Genomic DNA, 15,403 nt, shown 5'->3' with positions numbered 1-15,403 from the left:
CTTGCCCAGCCAATTATCTTCCTGAGTGGGGAAGGGGGGTCATCCAAGCAGAGGAACTAACCACTAGAGAAGGGAAAAGAGGAGCTTAAGAAACAGAGGCGTGCACAAGCCCGGGCAGCCAGCACTCAGGGAACAGCTAGAGGGGTGCAGCGGTAAGGTTACCCCTCCCTCAAGCTCGAGCTGGGCACCTGCAATGTTCTTTCTTAAGGCTTTTTCTAGGTCTACACCTTTATCTCCAGTGGGACTATACGACAACAGTAAGCTGATTAATTCTGTAATCAGAGCAGGTAATTTGGGGGACAATCTTGGACCACATGGACCCCAGGAGACACCTGAGAAGAGGGAGGACATGGAGTGCTTGATATTTCATATTTCACATATAAATCTTAAATCTTCTAAGGCTGAGGCTGGCCTTCACATTCAAATGAAAATGTGAAAAAGAACTACGACTCTGCTACATGGAATATTATATCTAAATAAAAGTAACTCCCAAAGGCTTAGTTTCCTGGCTCATTTTGGGGAAATTTTTAATTATTTAAGGTCAATTTAACTAAATCACAGGTGCCCACAGGGCCTCTCATTCTGTGGCCCAAGAAGCAGTGACAGCATTTCATCCCAATACACAAATAAAAATGTAAACAAAATTTCAAAGGAAAAAACCAAACAATAAAAATAAAAGAATGTTGAAAAGAAATACAAACCAAACAAATTTATTGGTGTTGACAAAAATACATAATACAAAAAAAGGAAACAAAACACAACGGAAACAAAACCAGAAATCCCACGCTAGTGGGCGCATGCGCCTGATGTACTGACAGCGTGCAGCCCCAGGAGCCCCCAAAGCATGGCATTTAATTCATGAGGACCTCCATCTGCACCAGCCTTGCGTTGGTGTCCCCAGACGTTCGGTAGGGTATCATCCCAGCAAAGGTAATCAGGGCGCGGGCTTGGCTTCGGAGTTGCTGAGAGAAAGAGGGAGAAGAGAAGAAAACCCGTTAACTTCCAAGTCAGGGCACTGTTCCACGTTCTTCCATCCTCTACCCTGTGGTGTCAGGGACAGATCCCTGGTGGGCGGATGACAGTCGTACCCTCCACTGTCACATTCCTCCGGCAGGGTGCAGAGTGAGCAAAGCTTGTTCCCAGGGGCCCCAGTTCCACAGGCACCCGAGCCTGTCTACCAAGCAAAAGGCAGATGGGTTTGCCGGGCAAGCCGCCTCGCCCCAGCACATCTGACTAGCTCTGACTCAGCCGTGAGCTTAAGAACTGCCTGTTCCAGTTTTCTGAGCCTCTCGCCCCCTTCTGCTGGCTGGTTTCTATCCACCTTCTTCCATGGGGATCTGAGTTTCCAGGGCCCCCGCGGAGCCCCTGCAAGAGCAGAGGCAAAGGCCGTGAGTGTGCAGTTCCAGTCCAGCTCTCCTCTCCCCTGCCCCTCCCCTCTCCCTGCCCGACTCACGTGCTTGGCCCTCTCTTCCCAGGCAACAATGTGTACGGAATTCCTGGATTGTTCCAGGAGGAAAAAGATGGCTCTACAAATTTAAACCAAATTTGAACTAAAAAGGGAGAGTTTACAAACACCTTTCTGGACCAGTAACAACAGTTTTAAGGAAAACTGAAGCGTCATTTACTAGGCTTAAGTACCATTCCAGAAGAAAACTGAAAGGCAAATGTTTTTACCTGATGTGTACAATGAATTGGCAAGTCTATGCCCTTATGAAAGTCCAAACAAAATGAAATCTTATTTTGTGATGAGAATATCCATTGTATCTTCTTTAGAAGTGAATAAAAGTACGTGGGCTTTCATGCCTAATTCAGTTACCTTAAATGAGCTCTAGGATGTTCAGGCAAAAGGACCCACCCCATTACCAGGCAGCACTTTGCTGTAAACCATGAAACTACTTCTTGGGCAGGCCAATTTTATATATAAGCTTCTCCTCAATCCTACCCATCCCTAACTTTCAGAAAAAGAAAAAGAGAGTGGTGGGTAAGAGAAAGAGAGGAGAATGGCTTTATTCATGATATGTAAAAACTAAGTGCCTAAAAAAGAGACTGAAACACACACAGAAGGTGCCATTCAGATGGCTCCCTTCAGATGTGGGAAGTGGCCTTTCAGGCCACCAGCTCCGTGGGCAAGCCCTCCCCTGACCTGTAAGCAGCACACAGAGTGCCAGAAAATGCCTACCATTTCAATATTGGTATCACTACACTCGGTTTCTTTCATTGTAAAAACAGATGCCTGCCAAGGGGCAAGCACAGTGGCCCTACCACTGGCACATCTGGCATTTAGTCTCTTGTCTGCCCAAGGCAGGTGGCAGACTGTATGTCCCTGGTGCACACACGGACAGGCTGACCACTTCAGTGGACCACTCCCGAGCACTGCCATCCACATTCCTGAGGGTGGAAATGGCTACCGTCACTCACTAACAGAGGTTCTGTCAATGACAGTGCCCGTGGGGTCACGGTAGAGAGAGCCCACAGACATCCTTGGAGACAGAAGACAGCATTTTCCGGGCTGCTTGACTGCCCAAACCAGGTTTAGATGTTAGACACTGTCCTAAGGGTCTCATACAAAATTGAGTGGAAAGTAATTTTAAAAAATACCACCGGACTCTTCCACCTCCTGGTTTCACTGGGTAAAACACCTTTGCCTTTTTTTGTCAAATCAGTCAGACAACATATGCTGTGTGGTCCCAGGGTTCTGGCTACCCAGACTCTACTTAACCCACGCACTGCTGGAGGCTGCACAGGCTCAAGTGTCAGACAGACCCGCTTCCAGACATGGCCCCTCTACCTACCTACCCCCTGGGGGGTGGGGCACAAAAGCAAGCAAGATGCTTCTCAACTCCAGGCCTCAGTTTCCTCAGCTGTAAGATGGGGATAAATGCTGCCCTAGTTACCTCTCTACGGTCACTGTGACACACAGATGAGAGGAGAAACAAGAGTTTGCATCAAATTAATGTGTTAATCAAAAATACAGTTTTTTGATAAAAGTGTTTGCTTTTCATGAAAGTGAGCTGAGACTCACAAAATAACCTTATATTTTTAAATGACCAGGAAGTTCTTGTGGAATCAACTACAAATTAGCATTCTGTTTGATTTTTAAAAGGTGCTATGTGCAGACTTAGCACTTCTTTTCTTTTTAGCTTGAGAAGAGCTGCAACCCATTAACACTTGATAGCTCTGATCTGAGAGCCTCCCGACACAAGATTCACCCAGCTGCCAGGTAGCAGGGCAAAGAGCGGTTTCGCGTCACCCGGTCTCTTAACAGTGCAAAGGATTCCAAACCAGACACGTGGTTCTCAGCAATGTTTTTCGCGAACGTTGGGATCTTACAGAGTCTCGGTCCTCGATGACTCGCTGGGGCCTAGATGCTGAGGATGGACTCGTCCCCTTGAGCCTCTTAAACTGTGTGAACAAGATGTTCATGGTGGCGAGAAGCACTTCTGAGAGGTTGTGCCTGATCTACACAGAGAGAAACACATGCAGTGAGGAAAAAGGACCAAGCCCTCAGGGCCAAAGAAAAGGTGGAGGGAGGGTGGGCAGCTCCAAGCAGGCCTGGACACAAGACATCCCACAGCTGCCAGGTGAAGAGCTACACAGTCACCAAAAAGGGGCTGATGGCACTGAAATGTCAAGTGGGAGAGCAATCCCCGGGTGATGTTGCTCAGGTTAGGTGGTCACTCTTCCTGCTCCCTTCTTTATGAAATTCCTCCTAGGCGGGGGCAGCCAGCCAAAAGCATGCTGATGGCATCTGGCCAGCAAAGCGATTACATTAAAGAATCTGGCCTTGTGCGTCAGTAGGTCGAAGGTGTACACAACAGTTCTCCACAGTTCCCGCCATTCCCCACTGTCTCGAACCCACTAGGCTGCCTCTGCTGAATCTGCACGACCCCACCAGAGTCCTTGGGAGCATCTGCAAGGGCAGGGCCTGGTGCACGACTTTAGCCTGGGATGCAATGAAAGATGCATCCAGGAAAGGCAAGAAATAACAGAGGAACAAGTGGCTGAGGGAAGACTCTGTAGCAGGTGTGAAGGGGAGGTCAGCAAGGGGCAAGACCTGACTGTGTGTACCACAGCAGCCAATGCCCCTCCTTATGTACAGAAGCTGGTCTTACTACTTCTTCTAAAACACAAGTGTGATTTTTATAAAAGACAGTTGCTTAATGAGGAACAATTATAAACTGAAATGCCACTAGTGACATCCCAGAACCAGGCAGCTGGTTCTAGAGTCTAGAGTTGAGGACCTGTGGTTCAAGAGAAGAGGAATGAATGGGGGAGGTCTGAGTTGCGGCCTAGACCAGGGGAAGCGGAGTCTCCAGGGTAAGGCCTGGGCTTAGAGGCTTTTTAGACTCCAGAGTGCAGCCCAGCTGAGAACCCTGGGCTGGAACGTGGCAACATGCTAGAAACCCTACAGAGAGACAGCAACCTGGGATTTGTGGGGCGATAACTTAGTCCCTGGTCATTGCATTTGGTTCTTTAGACAAAACAGTTCAAGGAGGAGGAGGAGGAACAGGAGGAGAATAGCAGTGAACATGATGTGTGTTTCATGTACCCAGTGGAACTACTTAAAGGAGATCAGAGTTAAGCACTAAAACGCCCTCTAGCATATGTAGATAATAAAAGAATTAAACCAGACTTCACAGGATCAACCAGAATCCTGTTTTTCCTAAGCACATGTCAATCACTGAAGTGGCTGTATTTTCTGAATCAGGAATTCAGAAAATCTGATGGGGACGTGTGCACGCACAGAAAAGCGAGTTTAGGATTTCTTTAAGTAGACCCACCTTGGAAAACTCAGTCTGGATGGTTACTGTAACTACAACTCTTAAAGTTGTTAGCTACATTAAAACAAAAAGCCAGGGAAGTGGGGAAAAAAAGAATTCTATCACTCAGGAAGAAAAGGACTTACTTCATCACTGAAATTCCTGAAGGCAGCCACTCTCTCTTCCACACTTTCCTGATTCAGGGGCACCAGCTTCAAGCGGTCAATTATCTGTTTAAAACAAACAACCCGCCTCACATGACACAGCCCTCACAGGCATTTCCTCTCCCTTCAGACACAGTCAGCAAGTAACATGCTCAAAAGGGCTTCTTAATAGAAAACACCATGCCCCCTCACACACAAAGGCTTTGATTCTAACTTGCTGACTAACTTAATTCTTACAATTATTTTCTGACATAATTTTAAAAATTCAGAGATTTCAAATTACTTTGAGAAACCTGTTTTCAGATCAAAGGGGAAAACAAACAAACAAACAAAACAAAACAAAAAAAAAAAAAAAAAGAAAAAGCAAAAAAACCCCCCAAAGGGCGCAACACAGAAATACCCTTGAAAGTCCCAAGATTATACCTGTCCTTCTTCATTTAACAGGCACGGTGGTGACACTTCCTTTGTTTTAAATGAATTCCATGACGTGTTTTGAATTTTCAAGGGCATACATTAGTCTGCACTTCAAACCCCCCTCCTGAAACTTACGTCAAAGGCTCTATCAATATGACCACTGTGATACTCGTCAAAAAAGGTGATCAAGTCCAACAGAAGATAGAACGTGGAGTCCACAAATTTATTTGCACTTATTCCCTGAGTCCTATACCTGAAAGACAAAAAGGGGTGGGGGAAGCAAGTGTGTATCATGAATTTCTGTGTGATCCACGACTGTGGGATAGCATTTTAAAAGGCATCAAACCTTCTTGCACTTTCTGGAGGTTAATTAAGGAGTGGACAATGGTGTTTATTTTGAAATGGCCAAGTGTTGACGGTGGCTTTGGTATGAATCCACCTATAAATACTTGGCATGAAACAGGGTTCTCCAGCCTTGACCACCATCTAAGCATCCAAATCTCCAGGAAGGGCAGGGGATCCTGACAGGAAAAAGTCCCAGCAGCCATCGCTAGGACTGTTTGCTAAGTGGAGATATCTCATTGCCAAAGAATGTTCTTTTGTGTTAGTCCAGAAAAACATCCCAAACCCAGTTTTCTCTGGATCACTTTATTAGAAGTGTCTGTAGAGGGCACAAAAACATCCTTTGCCTTAGCCTGGAACTTAAACTGGTTAAAGTGTGTTAACTCACTGGGAGAAAGGTGGATTCTGAAACACTGGCCAAGACACCTCTAAGAATTTCCCCATCCATTCATCGCTAGCTTTGTTCCTTAGTGCTCTGGAGATGGCTAATAAAAGTATATCCAACAGTGTGTAGATGAGCATACTGCCCAGAACTAAAACTAATGTGGAAAAAAGGGAAAAAACCTAATGTGCATGAATAAAATATTGAGACACATTTTTATACCCTCTTCTTTGGCAAAACTGTTATTAGTCTGACAGTACCAAGTGCTGGTTATGGTATGAGGACACGGGAACTCTCACGTAGGGCTAGTGGCATGGTGAGTTAGTAGAGACATTTTGGAAAGCTGTGTGCTGTTACCTACTAAGGCTGAACATGCACTTAGGTGGGCACGGGTGGCCTGGCAGTGGCAGTGGCAACTCAGGGTCCCACAGAGCCAGCTCCTGGCCTTACCGCTCAGCGATGGAGAGCGCCATGTTCTTCAGCCTCTCCTTGTTGGACTGTGGGGCACTGATCTGGGGAACGACAGGGCTCAGCAGTTTGTTCATCAGCTCCAGCACTTTGTCTGCATTCTGTTCAAGTTTTTAAAATTAAGGAAATCATCAATAAAATAATGAATAAAAGGAAAAACTAAATAACTAAAATGAAAGAGAGCATTTAATGGGGTGATGGATGAAAATGTTCTGTATCTTGATCTGAGTGGTGGTTACAGATACCTACAGAAAATTCAGCAAGCTGTACACATAATATTTGTACATTTTCTACATGATAATTATACTTCAATGAAAATTTTTAATTAAAAAAAGTAGGACTTACAGCCCTTTTTGTCTACTTTTCTCATCTGATAAAAGATGAGAATGTAATCTTTTTTAGGTCACATAATCATTAGCAGTCACCATGTGGTTTTTTTATTCTAGTTCTCTCAAAATGCCCAGCTGTGATCTTATTCTCTAATGCACCATTTTCACTAGCACGTCTGTGGTTGCCCAGAGGGTAAGTATGATGGCATTTTTGCCAGCAGCTTCACCACTGACACCGTGATGGATGCTTATTCTGCCGTCAAGTGAGACTCCAGTTCAATGCCTGCAGGACATCCTTTCAATGTATTGCTCTAGTGTGGCCAGAAATATCTTCCGGGCAGAAATAATTCTGTAAAATGGGAATTTCACTCGGGACCAATAATTGCCTAAGCACTAGGAGAACAATGGTGCTCTTGAAATGGCTGTACATTTAATGCCAAAAGGCCAACAGATTTGTTAAGTGCAGAAGAAGGAAAAGGGCACACTTTACCTTGGCAAGGTCATAAAGCTTTGCTGCTTCTTCAAACAGTCCTTTATTTTCTGCCACGGAAGCAACTTTGTTGATAATAGGCTTTGTGTCACTAGTAAACTTATCTATGACTCCAGGCTGACAAGACAAATTATGGAGGGGGAGGAAGAGAGAGACGGAAGTACAGAGCTATTATTTTAAACACAGAGGAGCAAATGGGATCCAAAATTACTTTAACTGAAAATGCTAGCCCTGGGCAATGCATGTATTTCATACTCTTGCTTTCTTGAAGCTATAAGGCCCTATTAAAACTCTGAAAGGAGACCAAGGAAACTGCACATGAAGGGGCAGACTCACTGGAGGCACAGAGGAGTCAGCAATAAGACATCTGTGCTTTCAAATTTTCCAAAATGACCCCGAGTCAGTGAAATCAATGATTTAAAATTTGCTGATGAGTAGGAACTAGGGAAAAATATCAGGAGGCTTAGAGAAAATATCTGAAAGATTTTGGATTTGCTTTCCAAGACAGATGGCAAAAGAAACTCAGTGCTGAAAAAATACATGGCAAGTGGTATCAGGACATTTAAAAAAAATCATTATTACCACTCAACAGCAACCAAATGGTCAGGAGAGTATAATAGGCCTTAGGAATCGTGGGAGAAGAAGGCAAGTATGTGACATCTCTGATTAGCCATTCTGATTCTCCATCGGCCAAGTTGGTGAGGCCTGGCCTGCCACTCAGGAGGCAGCAGAGGGCATCAGTGAAGATCACAGGCTCTAAGGTCAGAAGGACTGGGTTCAAACTCCAACTCGCTTCTTACTATACTAGCTGTGTGATCTTGAAGAAAATAACCTCACTGTGTCCACATTTCCTCACTTGGAAAACACAGATAATAATGGTTCCTACCTTTTTGGGTTATCGTGGCAAATAAGAAACTACATGCAAAGCACTCAGTGCAGTGCCTGCCAACTGCCCCCCCCCCACTGTCACTGGCCCCTTTCTGAGCTGCATGGTGTGAGTGGTGTGAGCTCATCTAGAGATTGCTGGGTCCAAGCCATTCATTTCTACAAAGGAGAAAGTCGGTCCCTGAGGGGGAGTGACTTTCCCAAGGCCACAGGGAGAGTCAGGGTGAGGACTGGTGTCTGACAACAGGGCCTCCATCTCTTCTGCTATGATGACCAACGGGCACAACTCGCCTCAAGAATCGCTACGGCTGCTGGGAGTAGCTACATTTCTAGGTCACCATGGAGTTCTGAGCCCCCAGAAACTGCCTTTTGCGGGAGGTCAAGTGCACTTCTAACTTTCCATCTGGGGAGAGTTAGGTGCAGTAATCAATTTCTTTTTCTTGCATGTTTTCTGAGCTGAGAATGGCAGAAATGTAGCTGCCTCAGCTCAAAACCTGGCAAGTATGAACAAATATTCTGAACATAATAAATAAGTTATCTAATCACAAACTAACATATTTTAAGGAGATACAAATGTGTATAAAACCAAGGTCATCATTTGGGCCTGTAATTTTCCCTGTGTTTTAAACTAAGCAATGTGGTTCAGATTTGCATGTACAGTACTGTGAATTCTAAAAGCTAACTGTATTCTTTTGACTGTACAGATCCCCAACTGCAAATGCACACTTCTCTAGGGATGCATTTAACCCACCTTTCTACTTCCGTCATTCTCCAGTTTCCCAAGAATCATATCGAACTGTGGAGGAAAAAAAGTTAATTTACTGGACAAAGACATAAACATAATCCAAAATTCTTCACAGACAAAAGAGGGAAAGAAACTGGGGTGGATGGGAAAAGTCTTACATGAACTAGAAAAGAGTGAGACTGAAAGCAAAGGAAACACCAAAAACTCCCTAGGCCCCACCGAGGTGAACATGCAGTGACCACAGGCGTGAGAACACATACACCGAACACTGTGGGCGAGGAAGGGAACAAGGGAAACGGACATACCTCTCTGCTTTCTATCACGAGCTCACTCACACAGCGTAAGAACATGTTTTCTCCTTGACTATCTTTCTCGTCCCTACAAGGGAACAAAAGCAACTCAGTTCCTGGTCTGGACACGAGGGTCTGATAGTCATTCTCAGAACGGCTGAAATTAAAACTAGCTCAAGTAAATGGTCAAAAGCAAATGTTACCTGAGGAAGTAGAAGTACTGGAGGGCCTCCCTTGGGTCCGTGGACTCAAACTTCCGGGTGTAGAGCATGAGCAACCGCACAAAGTTCAGCCGCCGCATGCAGGGAGGGTCACCAGGCTCGTGGCTCACTACACCATGGGGGTAAGAATGCGTCACAACCACACTGCCCTTCTGACCCGAGTGACCCAGAAACCATGGCAGCTGAATCCACAGACCCAGTAGCACCTATGCCTGTGGCCCAGCCAGTGTTTGCCAACGTCAGCGTTGGCCAACCCTCTTCACCACCCTGTCCTCAACTCCTCCCCACGCACAGAGTGGAGAAAATGGCATTTTACAGTAAATTATTAGTGTTTGAGTCTTTGAGTGAAAAGCTAACCCAACTGACCATTATGGCACATGCCCAGGGTGACTGAGCTGCACCTGTGGGTTTCCCGCAGCCACTCATCCACCTTTACTCCCTCTCCTTCCCTGACTCTTTCATCCGGGCATGTATGCACATGGATGGCTGTTTGGGGCTTCCCATGTCATTAAAGCCAGAGCCCTAAAGGGAATTGCTTCTTCTGCACCATTCCCCAGGCAGTCAGCCTGGCCACGAAGCTAGCACTTTGTACAGCACCTTGCAGGAGTGGGGAACCTGTGCCCTTACGGCTACATGTGCCTTTCTAGATCCCTGAATGCAGCCTTTTGACTGCATCCAAATTTTACAGAACAAGTAAAGGGATCTGTTCTGTGAAATAAGAATTTGGTCAGGGGGCTGCACTTGGGGATCTGGAGGGCCACATTTGGCCTTGAGGCCGCAGGTTCACCACCCCTGCCAGGGAATACTAATCCAGGGCAGCAGGGGGGAGCAAGAATCCTAATATTAATCATCCAAAAAGCTCAACTGTGTTCTAACACAGCTACAGTGTTCTAACATGATTGGTACTGTTTGCCAAATCCTTATCGGTTGCAGTTTTGTGGCCACTGTTGCCCACTGTGGAATGTGATGTGGTCACACTACTGCCAACCCAGTCACCAATACTCACAGAGCTGGGCACTCTGTCCTGATGATTTTAAAAGCAGCTTCAGCTCAAACAGCACCAGCGCCACGTGGACAGCATGGCAGCGCAGCCGCTCCATCCGGAAGAGAAAGGCAATTGCAGCTTCGAACTGCGCTGTCAGGAACAGTACTTGGAAGTAGAGGAAGGGCTGCTGGTTCACTGTAAAGTGGGACTCACCTGGCAGGGGGAGTGGGGAGAGGAGATAAAGCCAACTCAGAAGGAAGCTGCGCACTGGCAGCCCTGGCCCCCAGGGAGCCCTGGCCCCCAGGGAGCAGCCACGTGTCCCCACAGGACTTGCTGGGCAGGAAGGAAGCACCAGCACAAACCTGAATTAATCAAGGGGGCCCTGGACACAGTGAACTGCCAAGTGACATGTGACCCGGTTCCTCCACCTTCTCTAGACTTCACAACATCACTAGCAAATAGGGGTCGTATTGTAAAACCCAAACTGCTTGCATTAGGTGGGAGTGAAACAGAGTTAAGGACGCTAATACGGACTACAAAGGGATTGTTCATCCCTTTGTAAGAGTCACTCAATAAGGAGAAAAATGAAGATTTCAAAGAAGCTTCAGTTCAATTACATTCAAAGAAATGTAGAAAATAACTGCTAACCACTATTCGGAATCTTCTTTTTTTCCCCAGAGTTTCTCAACAATGAGGGGCAAGAAAGAAGAAAAGGGTTTTCTCTCTCCTTTGTGCTCAGATACAGTACTGGCAAGTTCTACCAGGAAGCAGCAGCAAAGTCCTCTGTCTCTCCCCAAGCAAATGTCTACCAGAGCAGTTCAAAGAATGAGAGACACAGATTACTACACATGACCATATAACTCATACACATTTAAGGTCACATGGCCTCTACTTGAATCTGAAATGGTCTTTTTGGATTTTGTTTTGAAGATCCATAGAGGTATTAAAGGAAGGACAGAGTTCAGAGATGAATGACTTTCCCAGAGGAAAACTTAAGTTGCCTTAAGTGGGTAAGAGAAGAGAAGGTGGTCACGTCCAGGATCTTACCGTAGTCTTCCAACAACTGTTTCTGGAACTGTGAGAGAGTGAGCCTGTCTTGTGGGGAGCTGGTGCCGTCATCATCAAAACACACTTGGTTCAACTAAATCCCCAAGAGAAACACATGCATTGGAACAGATCGAGTCCTGAGCCACATGCACAGGTTGTGTTATTCAGTAGCCTTGCTTAATGCTATGAGTGGGAGGCTGCGTTACAGGCTATGGTTATTACCTAGGAATTACACAACAAAAAATGGGGCCAAGGGACGAGAAATCCGCTGACCCTGATCACCTTATTGGCATCATACATCAAGCAGGTAAATTCTGTGTGGGGAACCGTGAGCAGAGGGAAGGGGTAAAGCCCTGCTGGGACAGAAGAAACAGCGCCTGCCTTCAGCCACAGGTAGTCCTCAGTTTTGTCCGCCACTTCACTCTGATTGTCGGTGACGTCGCATCTGCCAATGATACAGTACACGGCTCGCTTGTAGGGATCCGTGTTGTTCCTGAGGGCCCTGCGGTAATGCAGCCGGAGCTTGTTTTCCGTAGCCGGGGACAATCTAAAGACATAAGGGAACAGACAGGCACAAACTCAGTAAATATCCTCAAGGGCATCTGAAATCACCCAAGGTCCCAATCATACAACAGAGTTAGGAGTTCCTTCATCTAGGGTGACACACACGGTCCCTGCCCCATCCCCTTGGTACCATCGCTTTGACCTGACTCGCAACTACCAGCACCTGTGTCTCTCAGCCTGCTGGCTTCCTCTAATTGCTGAGGCCTGCGGGGGCAGTTAGAAACACGAGGGCATGAGTACTCCATTCCACCCCCTGCAGCACTCAAGCAGTGACGGACAGCCTCCTCTGTCCTCCACACTCCCTCATTCATCTCCCAAATAAACTACCTGCTTTCAAATCTCCCTCTGAGGAAACCCTACTTTAAACTCTAATATGAGCAAGAGAGGGGCTTGTGGTTTAAGACAATCTCTTGACATGGCATTATTAATGCTGCTGAAAGTATCCCTGATTTTTCACAAGTACAACTGGAGTAACAACCATTATCTCTTCTACATACATGTACATATATATAAACTGAGTTTGAGTATGAACTTAAGTCCATTTACATTAGCAAAATCCAGGGAACACTAATACCTAGCAGTTCCTTAACGGAAGAAAACACTTAGTGAACTAATTCAACGATTATATTCAATATTACTAACTTCTAATTCTAGCCTTTAGGCTACGAAGCACATGACAAAATATTTCCATAGTGGGTTGACCAGAAAAGCACTAAGTGTTAAAAAAGTATAATACAAAAAAGTCCCATTTTATAAAGAATCCTTGATGTGCCTTGGATGTTTAGAATAAGTTGAATCATGCTCCCAAACACAGTCTCTCCCTTACAGGAACAGAAAAATCCCAAAGCACAGAGGCATGCATGTCCAGGCATCAGGGTTAGAATGGGGCTCTCTTTTAATGGTTCTACTTGTTATTCCCAAGAGAGTTCTACTCACTTTCTTAACCTCCTTTTTTCCCAAGAAGAAACTTATTTTGGGCACATGCAGGGAAAAGAGAACAACGCTGTGGAGGCCACCCCTTTGATTCCACGTGGCTGCTTCTGGCTGCGCCACCTCATTCTCCGTACCTTCTGTCTTTGCTGTTCATGTACTCCTGGAACCAGGTTTTAAATTCTCCCAGCTGGTGCTGGGCTCGATTAACCACTTGTGAAGCAGCAAGCAGGTCTCCACAGCGCATGCAGTAATAAATTAACGCCCACACGGGATGGCCTTCCACCTCCCCATCCTAAAAGAGGAAAGATAAATGCTCAAAATAAAGAAGTAAAAGCTGACTGCTTTTTGATGAGCTGACACCCAGCTAAGCCCCTTTCCTGTACTAAGTCACTTAATCTTCAGAAGAACTCCATGAGGTAAGAACCATTAACACCCTCCTCCTCCCTGTTTTACAAACAAGGAGACTGAGGCACAAGGAAGTTAAGTAATTTGTTCAGAGCAAGCTGTTAAGTTGCCGTGTGGCTTCAGAGCTTTTCCTCCAAAGCACTGGTACCCTACCTGATCCAAGGCCAGCCCTGTGGCTTCTCTGTGGAATCCCAGTGGCCTGCAGTAACCGGGTGTGTGTTCTTCTGTGATAACGTGCAGACACACGCTCCTAACAACCCCACAAACCGAGGGCTAAAGACATCACTGACCAATAAGAGACCCTCATCATCACTGTACTTGAGTTTCTAGAAGGTTATACACTTTTTATTGAGTATCCTGGTATCAAACACTGTGAGGCATCAGGGATCAGAGAGGCAGATCTGTTCCCACTCTCCTGATACTACAGCTTACCTATCCTAAATCTGCTTTTGTCACTTGTCCGCACAACATGTCCAGAAATCAATGAAATCTCTCCCCTGTACCTTGCCTGGACTCCTACACTGTTAGCCTCCTAAGACATCTTTCAGCTTCTATCCTTCATTAACCCCTCTCTGTTCTCTTCTCCACCCAGCAGTCTCCACACATAACCTCTGAAAACGCCTATCTGGGAGCATAAGTGATCACACAGAGAAAGCTGCCAGTACCTGAAGTCCAGGCAAGGGGGCTGGAAGTTTAATGTTTAGGAAACTTCGAACCAGCTGGTAAGTCCCAGGCACCCCGCCCAGCTGGGCCTGATGCAAATTTCCGAAGACAGTCACCAGCGTGTAATTCTTATAACTGGAAAAATTGTAAAGGAAAGAACAGGGGTGAATGCACATACACTACACACATTTATGTCCATATCCGTGACGTTACACTGTGAACTCTGCAGGGCACGGCCTGGACTTCAAACCCAACACAGAAGAGGAAAGAGTACACGGTTAATGATGCAAACGACATTATCTATTCAGCGGGCACTGGATCACTGTAAAGATTTCTCATCACTGCTGATACACGAAAGAATCGCTGAGGGAATACAACTGTGGACTTCAAATGCTTTAAGAGCTGATGTGCAGAATAATAACTGTTCCAGCTCACAGCCTAATACTAGTGGGTTGTTTTTAAACATTTTATTTTGAAATATTTCAAACCTACAAAGTTAAAAGAATGGTTCAATGAACATGAATATACCTTTTACCTAGATTCATCAATTTTTAACATTTGTGTGCATGTTTTCTCTATCCACAATATGTGTTTTGTTTTTCCAGAACCATTTGAAAACATTATATAAACCAGGTACCAGCTCATCTGTAAATTCTTACTATGTGGCTAAGAACTAGGAACATTCTCCTACCTAACCTCAATACCATTATGACACTGAGAAATTTAACATTAATATGTTACCATCTAAATCATAACCCATTATTTGTTTCTTAATAACATCCCTTATAGTTTGTTTTCATTTAAAATCCTGGATCCAACCAAGGAAATACATGGCAATTATCAAGCCACTTTCATTTCCCTTAATCTAGGGTAATTCAGCTGGACGCGGTGGCTCATGCCTGTAATCCTAGCACTCTGGGAGGCCGAGGTGGGTGGATTGCTCGAGGTCAGGAGTTCGAAACCAGCCTGAGCAAGAGTGAGACCCCCATCTCTACTAAAAATAGAAAGAAATTAATTGGTCAACTAAAAATATATAGAGAAAAAATTAGCTGGGCATGGTGGCACATGCCTGTAGTCCCAGCTACTCGGGAGGCTGAGGCAGCAGGATTGCTTGAGCCCAGGAGTTCGAGGTTGCTGTGAGCTAGGCTGACGCCATGGCACTCACTCTAGCCTGGGCAACAAAGCGAGACTCTGTCTCAAATAAATAAATAAATAAATAAATAAATAAATAAATAAATAAATAAATAAGGTAATTCAACCACCTTTTTTGTCTTTCATGACACTGACATATCTATATTTTTAAAAAAGACATGGTC

The 15,403-nt window shown here is 45.3% G+C and overlaps 1 protein-coding gene across 4 annotated transcripts in view; it reads right to left on the bottom strand.

Annotated features, from left to right (window-relative positions):
• Positions 1-694: 694 nt before the first annotated feature.
• The window catches only part of NUP93 (nucleoporin 93), a 99,779-nt gene continuing 85,070 nt past the window's right edge, over positions 695-15,403 (bottom strand). For all 4 annotated transcript variants that reach the window (XM_012755766.3, XM_075995654.1, XM_012755768.3 and 1 more), the window contains 14 exons: positions 14,090-14,222; positions 13,154-13,311; positions 11,904-12,069; positions 11,523-11,616; positions 10,497-10,688; positions 9,473-9,599; positions 9,285-9,357; positions 8,986-9,030; positions 7,350-7,466; positions 6,513-6,631; positions 5,474-5,591; positions 4,907-4,990; positions 3,331-3,459; positions 695-962 (listed from right to left, as the gene is read on the bottom strand). In XM_012755766.3, coding sequence (XP_012611220.2) covers positions 852-962; positions 3,331-3,459; positions 4,907-4,990; positions 5,474-5,591; positions 6,513-6,631; positions 7,350-7,466; positions 8,986-9,030; positions 9,285-9,357; positions 9,473-9,599; positions 10,497-10,688; positions 11,523-11,616; positions 11,904-12,069; positions 13,154-13,311; positions 14,090-14,222 — 1,666 coding nt within the window. In that variant the 3' untranslated portion in view covers positions 695-851. The remainder of the gene's footprint in view (positions 963-3,330; positions 3,460-4,906; positions 4,991-5,473; positions 5,592-6,512; positions 6,632-7,349; positions 7,467-8,985; positions 9,031-9,284; positions 9,358-9,472; positions 9,600-10,496; positions 10,689-11,522; positions 11,617-11,903; positions 12,070-13,153; positions 13,312-14,089; positions 14,223-15,403) is intronic.

The sequence above is a fragment of the Microcebus murinus genome, chromosome 20, assembly GCF_040939455.1.
Source record: "Microcebus murinus isolate Inina chromosome 20, M.murinus_Inina_mat1.0, whole genome shotgun sequence".
In the NCBI taxonomy this organism is placed as follows: Eukaryota; Metazoa; Chordata; class Mammalia; order Primates; family Cheirogaleidae; genus Microcebus; species Microcebus murinus.
Note: the sequence above shows the minus strand (reverse complement) of the source record. Positions and strands in the feature narration are given on the sequence as shown.